Source organism: Dendrobates tinctorius, unplaced genomic scaffold (assembly GCF_039654945.1).
Source record: "Dendrobates tinctorius isolate UK_male_01 unplaced genomic scaffold, ASM3965494v1 ptg000162l, whole genome shotgun sequence".
In the NCBI taxonomy this organism is placed as follows: Eukaryota; Metazoa; Chordata; class Amphibia; order Anura; family Dendrobatidae; genus Dendrobates; species Dendrobates tinctorius.
In genome coordinates, this window is record NW_027361829.1 from 54016703 (window position 1) to 54034084 (window position 17382).

General features: G+C 39.5%; 1 protein-coding gene across 4 annotated transcripts in view; it reads right to left on the reverse strand.

The window, feature by feature from the left end:
- Nucleotides 1-17382, reverse strand: part of GLI3 (GLI family zinc finger 3) — a 318573-nt gene that overhangs the window by 285556 nt on the left and 15635 nt on the right. For all 4 annotated transcript variants that reach the window (XM_073550017.1, XM_073550020.1, XM_073550019.1 and 1 more), the window contains exon 2: nucleotides 9846-10008. In XM_073550017.1, coding sequence (XP_073406118.1) covers nucleotides 9846-9942 — 97 coding nt within the window. In that variant the 5' untranslated portion in view covers nucleotides 9943-10008. The remainder of the gene's footprint in view (nucleotides 1-9845; nucleotides 10009-17382) is intronic.

Below are 17382 nucleotides of genomic sequence, written 5' to 3' on the forward strand. Positions count from 1 at the left end.
CAATGGGTCTCACCATCTAGATTCCCTATGGATGCCGATGGATGTATGCGGATGCCTCTGCATGCGTTGTTTTGACGCGTCCGCCGACCACAACAAAATGCAACACGTTGCCTTCAATGCAGTTAGGCGCAGCGTCAAAACGACGTATGAGGAGGTATCCGCCTACATCTGCATGGCCTGCCTACTCAATGTTAAAGATAGGTACGCAGGACGCATGCCGACGTAGGCGGAGCTGAATGGAAGAGGTGTGGCAGTGGGCGGGGCTTAATGGAGGAAGTACACAGTCCTCCGCAGCTCTGCCCAACGCAAGTGTGAAACCAGTCTAAGAGAGGGATCATCTGCTACTAGGTACCATATACCTTATATTTCTTAAGCGCAAATGTTTTGGGGGCTGTTGGGCGTAAACCATACAAAGTAAATTATGAGCAAACAATGATTACTGATTACTTTTTAACAACCCCTACTCTTCCCGCTATTCCTACCACACATATATATACATTTGTGGTTTGGCTGAGGGGGAGAAGGATCAGCCATGTTGAAATAAAAATAAGCCCGATGCTTCTTTCTCTCCACATTTTACGTTGTGAGTTTGGACACCCTCCTTTATATTAAATCTGCCAGTGAATAATAATTTTCTGATTCACATAATGAACTTATTCAACAAGTGGAGGAACATATGTGTCAAACCTGTGCTGCTGAAAGATCCAAGATGTCAGATTAATTCTTTAACATCGTTTATTCTGAACAGGTTTAGCAGTCAACGCGTTTCAAGGTCACATAGGTCCCCTTCTTCAGGACAAAAACCTTATGTCATATAATGAACTTAAAATCTAGACTAACTATTAATTGAAGTCTAAAATTTTAAGCTAAAGGCTTTTTTATTAACATGCAAATCCTGTCTGAGCAGCATTAATGTCTATTATGTGAATGAGTGGCATTTACATGTAGCGATCAAGGCACAGACTCATTTTTAAGGCATCATTTCACTCACACTGATCAATTATAGTGGCCCAAAAAATAGGAATTTGTCTGGGCAATTGGCCAGTATAAGAGGGCCTACAAGTAAGGACCCTATCACACAAGCAGATAATCATGTAACGTGTGCTGATCGATAACCTGGCTGGTAGACTGGTGCTCACTACAATTTCATTGACATGTGGCAATCAGGTGTATGTGCAAATTGTATGAGGATGAACAATTGTTACTACCATGGCTTGTCCCCACAAAGTTTGCATATTCTCAGCAGCAAGACCCTGGCTTTAATTCTTAAAATGAAAAATGTAGGTGCCAATTATTTTTAGCTCACACCAGCGACCGTTTTAATCGTCATTTAGAGCTTTGTAACGAAAACGAAACAGACTATTTGCACCAGTGATCCAAAGATTTGCAGCTATAAATAAGCAATGATCCTTATTTCATCCTTAAAAAAATACTGTATACGGTACACAATAATTTACAAGGCTATTGCTAAAATTACCCTGGAACTGAATGTATTTTCATTCCTCTGCATAATGGTCTGCAACTCATTAAAAGTAATGTGATTAACGTGTGCAAAATGAGTTGTCCATCTACTCTCGTTATAGAATCTGTCTTTAATTACAAAATCGTAAATGATAAATCTGTGACATTTTGAAGACTTTTCCTCAAACAATACATCGTGTCATCTAACAGGTAATTATTTTCTGGTAAACTGTGATGGTGGAGATGTAAATATACAGAGGATATGGGAGACAATGGGCATAGCTTTACCATGTAAGCAAGAAAGTAAACTACAAAAAGGTAGCCTCATCATCCGCAAAATTATTAAGAATTTGTTTTATCACAGCTCTTTGCTCCCACTATATACAACGGAGAAAGAAAGACAGCAACATTATATTCAGGTAGAGGAAAAATACCTGTATATTTACTCTAAGGGGTAACGATTCTTCTTGTGGAGAGTGACATACCTGGCCTGGCATGCCAGAGTGAGGAGACTTATATGCCATGTATGCTCCTCTGTGCAATTAAATATGCAAACTGCCTCTTCAGAGAGGAAGATGATTTGAATTCTAGCACCACTTAATTGAAGACGCAATCCTAAAAGTCAATATCAACCTTTAAATAAGCCTTTCCATTTGACTTAGAAAAGCCTAACCAGAATCTCAGTTTGCAGACATAATGTTTTGGGGTATTGCCCCTTGTCAGTGCAAAGTATGAGATCTGATTTGGCTAGGTGAGAGGCTTAAGACTGGGATCTAATGGGTAACATTTCTCCTTGTGGAGAGTGACAAGCCAGGTCCCTTAGATCTCAGCCTTAAGCCTCTCAACTAGCCAAATTAGATCTCAACTTTGCATTGAGAAAGAGCAATTCCCTGAAACACCACGCCTGAAAATTGAGATTCTGGTTTAGCTTTTGCCCTAAGTCAAATGGCAAAGCTTGTAAAGGGTCGATATTGACTTTTAGAATTGCTACTTCCACTAGGTAGCAGTAGAGTACTAGTCCTCTTTCTCTCTGAAGAGGTAATTTGCAGTACAACTGAAAGCTTAATATGCATATGTTGTAATTTCCCTTACATCATTGTGAAAAAATGCCACTAACAAGCTCATGCTAAGTGTGTTGTCTACAAAAAAAAAAAAAAAAAAAAGGAAAAGCAAATAGGCTAAAAAACGTCAATGTATGCGTGAGAAATGACAAATTCCCATTCACTAAAATTATTCATCTAAAACTATTAGGACCCATGAACACAACAATTCTGTGTACACTGTGATGCCTTATCTATGTACCCATAGGTGAGTCTCTGCATAGCTCTGTCATCGTAAGGCTCTGCTCCCACGCTGTGTTTTTGCTAGGTTTTTTCCTATGGCAAAACCTGTTCTCTTGGCAGTAAGAAACTTATCTCAAAATCTCAGGTTTTGCTTTTTGCTGCGCTTCTTGCTGCATTTTTGGTGCGCTTTTTTGCTGCGTTTTTATCAGGGTACATTTGTCTCTTGTGCATGCTGATAAAGTTTCGTGCACAAAAAAAAATCTGATTCTACTTCATCAGGTTTTGGCACAAAAAACGCAGCAAAAAAGCTGAAAGAAGTGACATGCTGCAAAACCAAGGTTTTGCACAAAACAGTGACGATAAAAGACCCAAGCTGTGTTCATGAGATTTCTGAAATCTCATAGACTTTGCAGGTACTATAAAATGCAGCTGAAAATTTGCATTAAAAAAAAGCAGCAAAAACGCAACACGTGAACATAGCCTAACAGCGTTCTCCACTAGAAGTAATATTTCTAGGGTTTGGATGCCTCTGTAATACAGCATTGTAATCACACAAGCAGACATAGTATAAGCCTATAGGCTTCTATGGGCCCTGTATTACAGATATTTAAGACAACAACAGGGTTCTCTAAGAATGTGTATCAGTTTAGAAACTCATTACTGTTTATTTACTTTGTATTATTATTTATGACTATTATTTTATCTTCAGAACCTAGGAATTCAGTTGTTCGCTGCTCTTTCAGCAGTAGGGTCTTGGGGGAGACTGCAGTGTGAAGGAATTTTCTTTTGCAGGAAATGTCTGTACACAACACTGATTGGAGATAATAAAGCATGTACACCACAATACACCCGGGGATACCATGAAAGGATGACATCCTGCAGCCAATGACTGGAGAGAAGTCAAACACATTACTATGTCTTTTCAAAACAAGTTTGCTTGTAACAAAGGCAGTAAAATAAAGAAACTCTCCCACTGACCCATATTTGTTACATTGGAGCAACACTAGAATCCAGCAATGAAGCTGTAAGGCAGGGGTCCCCAACCTTTCTGACCTTGAGAGCCACATTCAGCACTGAGAAAGGGTTGCGAGCCACATCCAGCTCCCACCCCCATCAAAGTAGTGTCAATCAAAGCCCCCATTACAGGTATAATGATAACCAAAGCTTTACTACAGAAATCACTCCAAAGCAGTGCACTGAGATCCAGGGGTTCCCACAATACCCCCATTCAGTATTCTCTCATCAAGGACTCACAACACACTGTCACATCCAGCTTTGAGCACCTCCTCTAACAGGTAGTACCATCCTCCAGCGTACCATGCCTAAAACATCTCTAAACCCCTGAGGCTATGTGCACATGGTGCAGATTCTGCTGCGGATCCGCACCGGTTTTGGCCCTGCGGGTCCGCAGCAGATTTAGGTGCGTTGTACAGTACCATTGTTTTTAATGGTAAACTGAAAAACCCTGTGCACATGCTGTGGATTTTTCCGCGCAGATTTGTTGCGGGTTACAATCTGCAGCATGTCAATTCTTTGTGCGGATTCTGCTGCGTTTTCACACCTTATCCATTATGAGGTGTGAAACCGCAGGGCTAAACCGCAGGCTAATCCGCAGGTAAACTGCAGGACTTTTGTCCTGCGGATTTTTCAACAATATCCGCACAACCTAAAAACTACGTGTGCACATACCCTAAGACCAGTATATGTGCATCCAGGTCTGCACTTCTGTGCAGGGCTACTCACAAAATTCACCATTTTGAGATGTACTCTTCATACCTGTTTGCTAGACGTGGAGCTAATGCACCAAGCTGACTGACAGTAGCCAGCCACAATTCATGGAACCGCGAGCCACATGTGGCTCCCAAGCTACAGGTTGGGGATCGCTGCTGTAAGGGAACCCATCACCGTCTTCGTGCTGCCTAGTAGTAAAGGTTGCCCTGATTTTAGCTGGGCGTCATTTATCTGTCAATATGTCATAGCTTTGTGAAATGTACAGTTCATTAATTGCAGCGTGAAGCAAGTGCTGGAAACTAGGAGTTTGGAAAATTCATGAGCTGTGGACTCTCCCTAAGGGTGTGTGCACACGCTGCGGATTCTGCTGCGGATCAGTAGCAGTTTCTGCTGCGGTGTACAGTACCATAATAGCCTATGGGAAATGGAAACCGCAGTGCAGACGGTGCGGATTTTCCATGCGGATTTGCTGCGGTTTCTAATCCGCAGAAAGAATTGACATGTCAATTCTTTCTGCAGATTCCGCTGCAGTTTACCATCTCCTCCATTGTAGAAGTGATGAACCGCAGGGCAAAACCGCAGGCTAATCCGCAGATAAACCGCAGGTCTTTTGACCTGCGGATTTATTTGCAGATTTTGCTAAATCCGCGCGGATCAATCCGCAGCAGAATCTGCAGCGTGTGCACACACCCTAAGCGCTCATACTCACTTGGGAGAGACTTGCATGATTCTTGTGCAAGTCTCTCGCATGAAAACCTGGCACTGCCGCCGACACTCAGACCGGAACATGCGGCTACATGTATTTCTATGCAGCTTAGTACTCCGGTCCGAGTGCCGGTGGCAGTGTCGGGTATTGAGACGCGAGACTCGTGCGAGTTTCTCGCAAGTGTGACCCCGGCTTAATGCTGATTGACAGTTCTTTCCCAGTTAGGGCTGGTGCACATTTGTTGCATTTTCTTCAGGCAAATTTGTAAAAAAAAAAAACTAAGGGTTTCCTGATGCCAGCAAAGTTAATGACAATCCTGAATTTTCATGCAAACGGTGCTTATTTTTTCCTTCTTGCATGTCAATTCTTTCAGTGTGTTTGCTGCAGATTTCACCCATACGAAGGGTAAGTTCACACTAAGAGCTTTTTCATTGTTTTTTCTACTGCAAAATTTGATCTTTTGGCAGGAAAGAAGCTGCAGAAAAAAAAGCACGTTTTCCTTGGTTTTTGTTGTGGGTTTTTTTGCGGCGGTTTTGGCATGCTAGATTTGTCTCTTGTGTGTGCTGATTCAGTTTAGTGTTGAAAAAAAGTCCTATTCCATAGAATCAGGTTTTGGCAGATAAAACGCAGTAAAACATGATACCTGTGTTATTGGAGTGTTTTTTCAGCGTTTTTTCACAACCCAATCAAGTCAATAGGTGAATAAAAGCTGAAAAAACGCTGAAAGAAGTGACATGCTCTATGTCCAATAAAACATGCAAAGCACAAAATACTAATGACAAAAAACAAAGTTTGTGCATGAGATTTCTGAAATCTCATAGGATTTGCTGGTACTGTAAAATGGAGCTGAAAACTGGCATTAAAAAATTGCATTAAAAAAATGCAGCAAAAACATTTAGTGTGAACCTAGTCTTGAGTGGGAAAAATCTGCAACAAAAACACGAGTAAAAACCGCATAAAAAAGCACCAATTTAACATTGTGTTTATCTTGCCAAGAGATGCAGAAATGTCTGCACCAAATAGTTAAGGTATGAACCTACCCTAAATATGCATGGGGTGAAAGCTGTCAATCAGTGTCAGGAGGAGGCAAAGGATCCTGCTTACAGACTATGTATCACTCTTCAGAAAAAAGAAGAGTTCCACAAAACTGCACCATAATCCACCAAGAAATGACAGAGAACTGATATTAGGTTGTCTGCCACAACTTCATGTAGGCAGATTCCAACAGTCAAGTCATTATAATGGATGCATTATAATGGCAGTGATGTATGAAAATGAGAAATATTGAGTTACAATTCCACAAAGTTAGGTTGAAAGGCAGACAAAGAGGCACACCTGGGTCTCAAAGAAATGGCCGAAAATGAAATGCCTCAAAAGTCCACTTTCTTTCCACGGTTGAAAGGTCAAAGTGATATTTAATATACGCAGGTATGCCGCATGTCAAACATATATCACAATTTCTATGCAAGACCTAGAAAACATTAGGATATTACCCTAAGGTGTTATCCTAATTCCCTTCTGCAATTTTGTAGGCTACAGGATAAGACTAAATCTATTCCTGCTTTTCTTTCAATGAACTGTATAGATTATAATCTCAGTAGATGCTTTATATTCTTTAAAAAATTACTTTATATTCTAAAAGAACACACTTTCTTCCATCTTATTATTGTAAGGCCAGGTTTGCACATAGCAAAAATGCTGTGTATTTTTCCATTACATTTTAATTTCAAGGAGAAAATCCACTTGAAGGCCAAGTTCCCAAAATGAGCTTTTGGTTCATGTTTGACGCTACAGATTTTCCAAAGTCAAAAACGCAGCGTCTAACAGTTCCAGCGAAGGGGATGGGATTTATAGAAATATCATGCCCACTTTGCTTTTTTTTACTCAAAGTAAACTGACCGGCTGTGTGTGTCTGAAATCCACAACATGTCGATTTCTCTTGTGGGTACACTGAGTCTTCTGTGCAGATTTTCCCATAGACTTGCATTAGAAGTGGAAAATCCACAGGTAAAAATTGCACATAAGCATGTAATCCACACCTAAGTATATTAATAAAGTTTTATCAAAGCCAAACACAGGAAGTATCAAAAACAACAAAGCAGCTTTATTTAAAGCACCACACACCAAAAAAAGACAAAAATACAGCGTCAAAAACACGATAAAAGCGCATGTTAAAGAAAACACACAGAAAAATGCAATAAAAAACAACAAGTAACCTCATTTAAATAATAGGTGCAGAAATTCTGCAGTGTCAAAAACTCACCAAAAGCTCATCATGGGAACATAGCATGACCTGTCTAGCAAAGTGTATGTTATTTCATGAAAACTCAGGTCCAGTGTGTGCTTAAAGACACCATTGAATTGTGCTTTAAAAATTGCAGTTTTTTTTAAAGTGCAAAACTATTAATCACACAGAAGCGTAAAAAAACTTGTGCATGAGAATAACCATAAAAAAGGCTTGAGCAAGCATGAGGACAATCCCACTAGTATTTAAATTATACCATAAATGTCTGATTTATTTTTAAAAAAAATCAAATAATGTAATGTAATTTCCAGAAAAGTGTGAATGCTGTGTAAAATGTAAAGCAAACAAGAATGCAAGAAATCTCTTATAGCCATATTTTATTCACAACAGAACACACAATAGAAGTTGAGAGTGAGGCATGTTCCATTTCATTTAAAAAAAATAACAAATTAAAATATTGATGGCAACAACACATTTAAAAAAAAGTCGGGACAAGGCCAGAATTCCCACAACAGTCTGAAAACATCTTGGAAGTGAGAAGACCAATTTCTGGCGTTTTAGCAAAGGAATGTTGTCTCATGCTTGCCTGATGTAGAATTCTCGATGGTCAACAGTACTGGATCTTTTGGCTGCATTTTTCTTTTAAAGCGCACAAAATGTCTTCTATTGGTGAAAGGTCTGGACGGCAAGTGACCAGTTCATCACCCAAACTCTTCTTCTGAAAAGCCATACTACTGTGGTGGATGCAGTATGTGGTTCAGCATTGTCTTGCTGAAATATGCAAGGTCTTCTCTATGAAATATAATGCTTAGCATGACCTACGCCATAGGTACTAAAGTAACACCATACCATCAGAGATGCAGGTTTTTGAAATGTGCGCTGCTAACAAGCTGGATGGTCCTTCTGAGTCCGCAGAACACAACGTCTGGTTTCCATAAAGAATTTCAAATTTTGATTCATCTGACCACAGAACAGTTTTCCATTTTATCTCAGTTCATTGCACATGCGCTTTGGCCCAGACAATGATAGAGCTTTAACTTGCACTTATGAATTGCACAGAAGGCCATGTTCATAATTATTTCTGGAAGTATTCCTAAGCCTATGCAGTGAAATGCACCGTCAAATCATGCCTGTTTATAATGCAGTACCACCTCAGAGGCCACCGATCATGAGCATCCAATATTGACCATCAGCCTTGTCACTTGTGCACATGGATTTCTCCAGAATCTCTGAATCTTTTCATGATTTTGTGTAGATGGAGAAATATTTAACCATTAAACATTTTATATTCATAAATTGCTCCACAATTTTTAAACCCAGTTGTTCACAGATTGGTGAACCTCTGACCATATTTGTTCCTGAGACTCTGCCTCTCTAAAACATTCTTTTTATGCATAGTCATATAACTTGATTTGAAAATTGACTCTCTAGCTGTTTTTCATTAATACCACTTACTTTTCTAGCCTTTTGTTAACAGTGTCTCATCTTTTTTTGAAATGTGTTGCCGCCATCAATTTGTAAATCAGTTAACTTTTTCAAATGGAATGAAAAATGTCTAACTTTCGTCTTCTGATCTGTGTCCTATGTTCAATTGTGAATAAAATATGGCTATAAGTGATTTCTAAATCATTGCATTCTTGTTTTCTTTACACTTTAAGCAGCGTCCCAAATTTTTGGGAATTGGGGTTGTCAATGGATAAAAAATATAGCTCATTTACAGGTATGATATTTATCAGCTAGACGCTGCAGCCAACAGGTGATACATTCCGGTCTCTAACCCATGGTAGAGATCTGGATATATTCCTCATATTCCTTGCCTATGCTGGTGACGCTTGTACAAATAGATCACCATAAAGCAGCCGGCTGGATTCTCTTAAAAGCTGGTCCTGTTACTACTGGATAAGCTTTACGTTAGTAAAACTCACTGTCAGCATCTATCTCATGCATGTGGGCACCTGCCAACTGCTCAGCAATGGCAGATTATTTTACACTAGTAATCAGAGGAAAATGAGTAGAAAGGCATCCTTAGTTGTAACAGCCACAAGCTTAAATGGTGATTTCCAACTGGGTAAGGTCTCATCTATCCACACGATCCTAGAGTCATAATTTTGCTAGCTTCTTACCTAAAGCTGACAAAAACATAAATAGGTAACTATAGATGGACAGTTATACTCCATTTCAATAGAATGTGCACATTTTTTTATTTGGCAAAATGCGTTAAAAAAGGGCAAGTAATACAAAGAAATGTTAGTCAAGAGCAAGAAATGGTCACAACTTCAAAATTATAATTGTATAACTGAATTTGCTTCCTAGCAATACACGAATGGATCTGAACAGCTCAGACCGTTAGAGGCGCCAGCTCCCAGACATAGGTAACACTTACACAGACAAATAACTAGACTTTGCATTTTCCACTTACCATTGGAGGTTGTACTGGAAGCAACTGCCTTCTCACTCACGTCTGTCCTAGTGTGTGCTTTCAATATGGAGTTCTCTACTTTTTTCTTTTCATTCATGGTAGTGTTGTGAGACTGTGTCTCCGTGTTGTCTTCTCATAACTTACAACCTCCGAGTTTACAGCGCTGGAAATGACAAAAAGTTTTGCAGTGTTAAACCAAAGTGGAAACTATTATTGACTGATCACTGCAGTATAGTGCAAGATGTGTCATCAGTATTATGCGACAATGTAATATATAGCATACTACTATAGAGCAACGTTCTGTGCAGCAACCCTGGACTTTGTAGGAGACACTCTAGTACTCAATTTAAACACCAGGCAAAACGGCAGCAACACTTACCTGCCCAGATCTTGGAACAAATGCACTGCAGGGTGCAGCCAGCCCATAAAGCAAGATGTTAGCAACACAGGTGCAAAATACCAGATCAACAGCCACTCTCCACCTACCGATTCCTGGAGGGGGTGACTGCCCAGTCTACAATTGAACAATAAAGGCCCGCATAGGGCGTTGTTCACACAAGGACACTCTAGTACTCAGCTTTGACATATTTACATGCAAAAAAATTCTTATTTGGAGATTATTACCCATGAATAGTGTAACCCTTTGGAAGACAAGAGGGAGAAGCGTGTAAAATTCTAAACGTATCAAGGTGGTCAACAGAGCTACTGCTCCAGTCCTGATGGATGGTGAGTAATCACTGTCGCACCGGTGAAGACAACCAGAGCACTGTCACATTGGTAAACTTCAAGGGTAAGTATTGTGTTTTTAGTTTATTTTATTATCTACCACTTCACAACTTGGATTTGTCCAGTACTTACATTTTTGATGATCTATCTTTAGAATAATTATTCAATATCAAACACTCAACACCCCACCAGTCAGCTGTACTGTACAGTGTACAGAGCCAGAATAGAATGTTGCCTTACACCTAGTGGTCACTCTGAGGAACTGCAACTCAGATTATATTGAAATGAAATGAAAAGTAGCTAGGCTGCAGTACCTAAAAACAATTACCACACAGTGTACAGGTGTGCTACTCTGCCTCCGTATACTGTTCACTAAGTTGACGATGCAAACAACTGATTTTAGGGGGTGCAGGTTGGTGAGCACCAATCATAGATCTTATACCTAATTTTAGATTTAAAATAAGTCATCAATATCTAAGTAGAGCTCAATCACTTTAAGGCTAGATGATTCAGATAAAATGTTATACCATTTTGATGGCTGGCCATGAAATAGGCTCTGCGAAACAGTAGTGCAAGAAAAAAAGCATGTCCACAACATAGCACACCACAAACCTTGTAATAATGCAACTGTTGCTTATAAGTGTTTTTCAGTGAAAACAAGTTGTCATCTATGCGCAGCATAAGTGATAACTTACTGATCGGATTGGGTCCAACTGCTGGGACCAGCACTGATTGGCAGAACGGGGAATTTCTAAACCTGATGGGGCATTTATATTCCTTTTACTAATAAATGGTGTGAGGTCAGATGCTCCACTGCTGCTTCATTCATTCTCTCTGGGGATGATGGAAAAAGCTGAGACAAATGCTCAGTACTCAGTATCCCCATGGGGCATACGCAGAGATAAAAGTAATCTGCTCTGCAGAATGGTGCAGGTCACTACAGTCACACCTATCACAAGGATAGGTGAAAATAAGGTTTCACCAGCAAACTCTTTAAAGGGCTTTATTTCAATGAGTTTAAAATAATATACTGTAATTATGATAAAGATTTATACACTCAAATGTGATTTTGCAACTTGCATTGATAGCAAATTTTAAATCCCACATAAAAATACAATTGAGAATGTCGAGTTATAAAATTATGAGCACATTTTATTGATGACCTCCCTGTGTACTAAGCTGTGCTCTGATGTCTGTGCTTTCAAAAAATAAAAAAATAGAGAATCCTTGTAGGTAAAAATCATTCTGCATGTGGCGCACGTGTGAGCAGATAAGACCTGAAGAGAAGATGGGCTCCTTATCACTAGAAGGTTTCCTCATCCTGAAGATGTCAGGCTTTCACAACCATATGTACACTATGGAATATTCCAAAGAGCATCACAGAACTGAAACAAAGACCACTTAAACACATGTCGGACTAAAATACATTTCTGATCAATAGACTTCAAATTGAGTATATGTGTATATCATAAAAACAGACTTACTATTTCCTACTCTTAAAAGTAAATACAGATCAATAAGTGCAGAAGACCGTACACACTCCTATAAAGAGAAATTACTAACTTCTCCATATAGATTATTAGAAGCAGTGAGCACAATCAAGTTAGCGTATACAAGGTGAATTCGACAAAAGTGAACGTTTTGTTCTACACCTCCTACGAAGACTATGAGTTTTCATAAATGAAACAAAATCTGTGCATTGTGATCTTGCAGTCTAATACTTTCATACTTATACTATCGCACATGTGGTGGGCCAGGAGAAATAGGGTACGTTTCACATACCATAATCTCTGCACTTTGGATGGAGCGGAAACCCCGGTCCACCCAAAGCCCCGCCCCTTCTGTACCTGCGGTGATTCCGGATGTGCTCATTGAACACATCCGGAATCGCCGCAGCGTATCCATAGTGTAGGCTGTATACCTTGCGGAGACTGAGCGCCTCCACAAGGTGAACAGACATGCTGCGGTCTAAAAAGACGCGCCGCATGTCCGGTTTAGCGGGTGTGTCACCCACGTATTCGGACGCATAATGGAGATGGGATTTCATAAAATCCCCTCCACTATGCTGGAACATCTGGCCGCTGCGGATCAAACGCTGCGACAGGACCCAGCATTCAATCCGCAGCAAATACTGAATGTTTCCACTACGTGGAAACATGCCCATAGAGGGGTGTATGGCTGCAGGTTCAGACTACACACAATGTTTGTTGTCTGTTACCATGGAGACACACAGTCTGCATAGAAGCTGCAGAAAAAAAGCTGTAGAATATCTCAGCTAGTCTATGGCTATTGAACCAGAGCCTCAGACCTATTCCTAGCTGACATCAATCTCAGCGCCTCTTCTGATTAGTAGGCATAACATAATAGTTTGTGCCACACCGCAACAATGATGGAGCGCCAGGCTTATTAACCAGAGAGGTGCAGGGGTTTCTGACAGATTGGAGGATTTTAGCAGGACTCTGACTGATAAGGCCGTTGGACCAGGGTCCTGCAAATCTTTTCACTCATCTCTAGATTTGAGGGAAAAATAATTAAAAATGGAACAAAGAACCTGGGATCTTGTACAATAACACAATTTTACCATACCCTATTTTAATCAAACACATAAATTAATTTTCCTGAATTATAAAACTGTCTACAGAATTAGAACACCTAATAGAATGGATATAGATCTATAAAAAATAGCAACTCAGAAAAGATAAAAACACACCAATACGTCTCCTACTACAGACTCCAAGTTTCCCTGAAGCAAAAACAAATTGCTTACACTTACTATCAACTGTATCTCAATCCCCATGCAAAGGAACACTAAACTTTTGTTTTTAAGAACACCTCCTCCTTCCCCCAACTACAGGAAAACCATTGGTATAAGTGCAGGAGAAAAACATTCCTATCAGTCATAGTGCCCGTCCTCTCCTAATGCCCCAGGGCTCACTCTTCTATTTCCACCAACAGCCTTCCAATTACAGTCCTCAACAATGAAGCCATCTTGGGAGCAACCAAGTACATTAATTTCATCTGATTACTGAGGAGGTGCTATACGTAAACCTGTTAGTAAACTTATTATTATGCTTGCTCATGTACCAACAAATTCTGCAGCACTTTACAGACTTTATCATCATTGCCCACGTTGGGGCTCACAATCTAAATTCTTTATCAGCATCCTTCAGAGTTTGGTAGGAAATCGGAGAACCTGGAGAAAACTCACGCAAACACAGAGATAACATACAGACTCCTTGCAAATTTTCTCCTTGGTGGGATTTTAACCCAGGACCACAAAGCTAACTCCTGAGGCTCCAAAGAATTCATAGAATCATAGCGTTGGAAGGGACCTCCTGGGCCATCTGGTCCAACCCCCTGCTCAAAGCAGGATTCGCACAATCATCCCAGTCAGATGTCTGTCCAGCCTCTGTTTGAAGACTTCCATTGAAGGAGAACTCACCACTTCTCGTGGCAGCCTGTTCCACTCATTGATCACTCTGTCAAAAAGTTTTTTCTAATATCTAATCTGTGTCTCCTCCCATTCAGTTTCATTCCATTGCTTCTAGTCTTTCCTTGTGCAAATGAGAATAAAGATGATCCTTCTACAATGTGACAGACATTTAGATATTTGTAGACAGCTATTAAGTCTCCTCTCAGTCTTCCCTTTTGCAAACTAAACATTCCCAAATCCTGCAACCTTTCCTTATAAGACAGGGTTTGCAGATCGGTCACCATTCTGGTCACTCTTTTCTGAAATTGCTCCAGTTTGTTGAGGTCTTTTTTAAAATGTGGTGCCCAAAACTGGACACAGTATTTCAGATGAGGTCTGACCAAAGAGGAGTAGAGGGCAATAATGACTTCACGTGATCTAGACTGTATGCTTCTGCTAATACATCCTAGAATTGCATTTGCCTTTTTTGCTGCTGCATCACACTGTTGACTCACATTCAGTCTGTGATCTATTAGTATACCCAAGTCTTTTTCACATGTGCTGTTGCTTAGCCCTATTCCTCCCATTCTGTATATGCTTTTTCCATTTTTATTGCCCAGATGTAGTACTTTGCATTTTTCCCTGTTAAAAACCATTCTCTTAGTTGCTACCCACTGCTCTAGTTTATTTATATCTTTTTGAATCCTCTTTCTCTCTTCTCTAGTATTAGCTATCCCTCCTAGCCTTGTGTCATCAGCAAATGTAATCTGTGTACCCTCAATTCCTTCATCTAAATCATTTATAAAGATGTTGAACAATACAGGGCCCAGGACAGAGCCCTGTGGTACCCCACTTGAGACATTCTTCCTACTGGATGTGCAGCCATTTACGACCACTCTTTGAGTCCGGTCACTAAGCCAGTTATGAATCTACCTAACAGTTGCCTTGTCCATTCCATACCTAGTCATTTTTTCAATAAGGATTGTGTGAGATACTTTGTCAAATGCTTTGCTGAAGTCAAGATATACTATATCTACAGCATTTCCTTGATCCACCCAATCAATGGTTCCGTCATAGAAGGAAATTAAGCTAGTCTGACATGACTTATTAGTTACAAACCCATGCTGACTCTGTTTAATCACTTCATTCTTATCCAGGTACTGACATACATGTTGTTTAATAATTTGTTCAAAGATCTTACCTGGTATAGAAGTCAGACTCACCGACCTATAGTTGCCTGGGTCCACTTCACCTTTTTGAAGATAGGAACAATATTTGCTCTTCTCCAGTCTTCTGGGACTTCTCCTGTTCTCCAAGAATTTTCAAAGATTATGGAGAGGGCTTCAAAAATTTCTTCTGCTATCTCCTTCAGTACTCTGGGGTGTAATTCATCTGAACCTGGAGACTTGAATTCATTTAGGTTAGCTAAGTGTTTCCTCACTATCTTTCTGTTTATAGTTATCCTGGATTCTTCTATTCCCTTAATAGGACAGTGAAGAACAGTTGATGTTATATTTCCTTTCTGAGAGAAAACAGATGCAAAATAGGAATTTAAAAGTTCAGCCTTCTCAACATCCTGTCTTACCATTTCATCATTTTCATCCTGTAAAAATCCTACAGCATCTTTGACTTTTCTTTTACTTTTGACACATCCCCAAAATCCTTTATTATTGCTTTTGACATCTCTTGCAAGCCTCAATTCTTTGACAGCTTTAGCTAATCTGATTTGTGCCCAGCAGGTTCTGCAGACAGCATTATAATCTTCTTTAGATATGCCTCCCTCTTTCCATTTTATAAACATTTCTTTCTTCCTTTTTAGCATGTGCTTAAGTTCTGTGTTCATCCATCCTGGTTTCCTTAAATGCTTCCTATTCTTCCCTCTTTTCGGAATTGTTAACAATTGTGCTTTGAGAATTTCATTTTTCAAGATTTCCCATCCTTCCTGGACATTTTTGTCATTAAGGATATCCAGCCATTGGATCCCTCCAATTCTCTTTCTGAATCCCTTATAATCTGCCTTTCTGAAATCTAACCTTGACGTCTGAGTTTTAACAGGTCTTCCTCCTCTAGTTATCCAAAATTCTAAAATAGCATGATGCTACCTCCTAGGTTCCCAGCCACTTTTACCTCCTCAACCATTTCCTCCCTGTTTATAAGGATTAGATCCAAGGTAGCAGATCAGACAATTGTGTTATAAACCCTAAACAAAATAAAAAATAATTGTGTTTCCTTTGTAATATTTAAACCTGATATAACCAATAGATATAAACAACCAATAGATATAAACACCCTTAGTGAGAAACATCTCAGACGTGAATGCAAACAGCCCTACAAATCACAAATAACTTGTTAGTGTTAGAATCTATGGGGTCATCATTATTTAATTAGTGTCCACTAGTCTATACTTACGACCAATGTCTAATAACATGAAACAATGTATTCAGTAACCAAGCGCTTCAAAGTACCTTTATTTCCAAACAGATAACATCCTTGTTGACCACCAAAAACACTGCACTGGTTTCCAGAATTGGTTGTCATATTTTGGTCATATTGGTGGTCATATTTTGTAATTTTTTTCTGCAAAAACCTGATTGACGTTTTAAGTAAATTGGAAAAGTGTAAAAAATGCTCAAACTAAGGTGTTTGAATAAAGGGAAAGTCTTATTATTAAGACCTCCCTACTTTACACCAGCCTTAATAAAAAGCACTGTGGTGTAAGATGCGCTTGATTTATTCAGCGGCACATGCAGTGTACGCACCAGCCGTACAGGTGCCATAGATTTGTACTATCGCTTACTTTCAGGCTGCATGTCGCCAGCACCCGTTTTGGGGAAAGTGGCGTGAGCAACAGAGAAAGTTTCAAAAGTCTCAAACTATGTTGTACGAATGACGAGCACCATAATTTCCAATTTTATATGTCAGTTTCTGGTGTAAACAGAATGGTTTATGTCCATATTTGTGTTTAATTTCTCACCATGTTCAACATCTCTGCTTGTTGTCAATCTATAGAAGAACATTATTGTTTAACCCCTGGGGCTAAAAACATCACTTAAAGCAAGCAAGGTTTTTACAATGCCTGGAAATTGGAGCACAAAGTGCATTCCATAGAATAGACAGTATATACTTAAAGTATGTATAGTAATGGTTCAAGAGGTTATGCAAATATATTAGTATTGACATAAGTGTCATTATATCAGAAAACACAAATATAATCTATATCAGCCTCAGTGTGTATATACTGGCCATAGTGCACATATACCGTAGTATGGGCCATAGTACACAAATAATACTAGTCACAGAACACACAAAAAACTTTCCACAGGGTTATCATAAAACCAGTTAACACTGTCCAACCTCATCTAGACATAGCATATCATACAACCAATACTTGTGCCATAT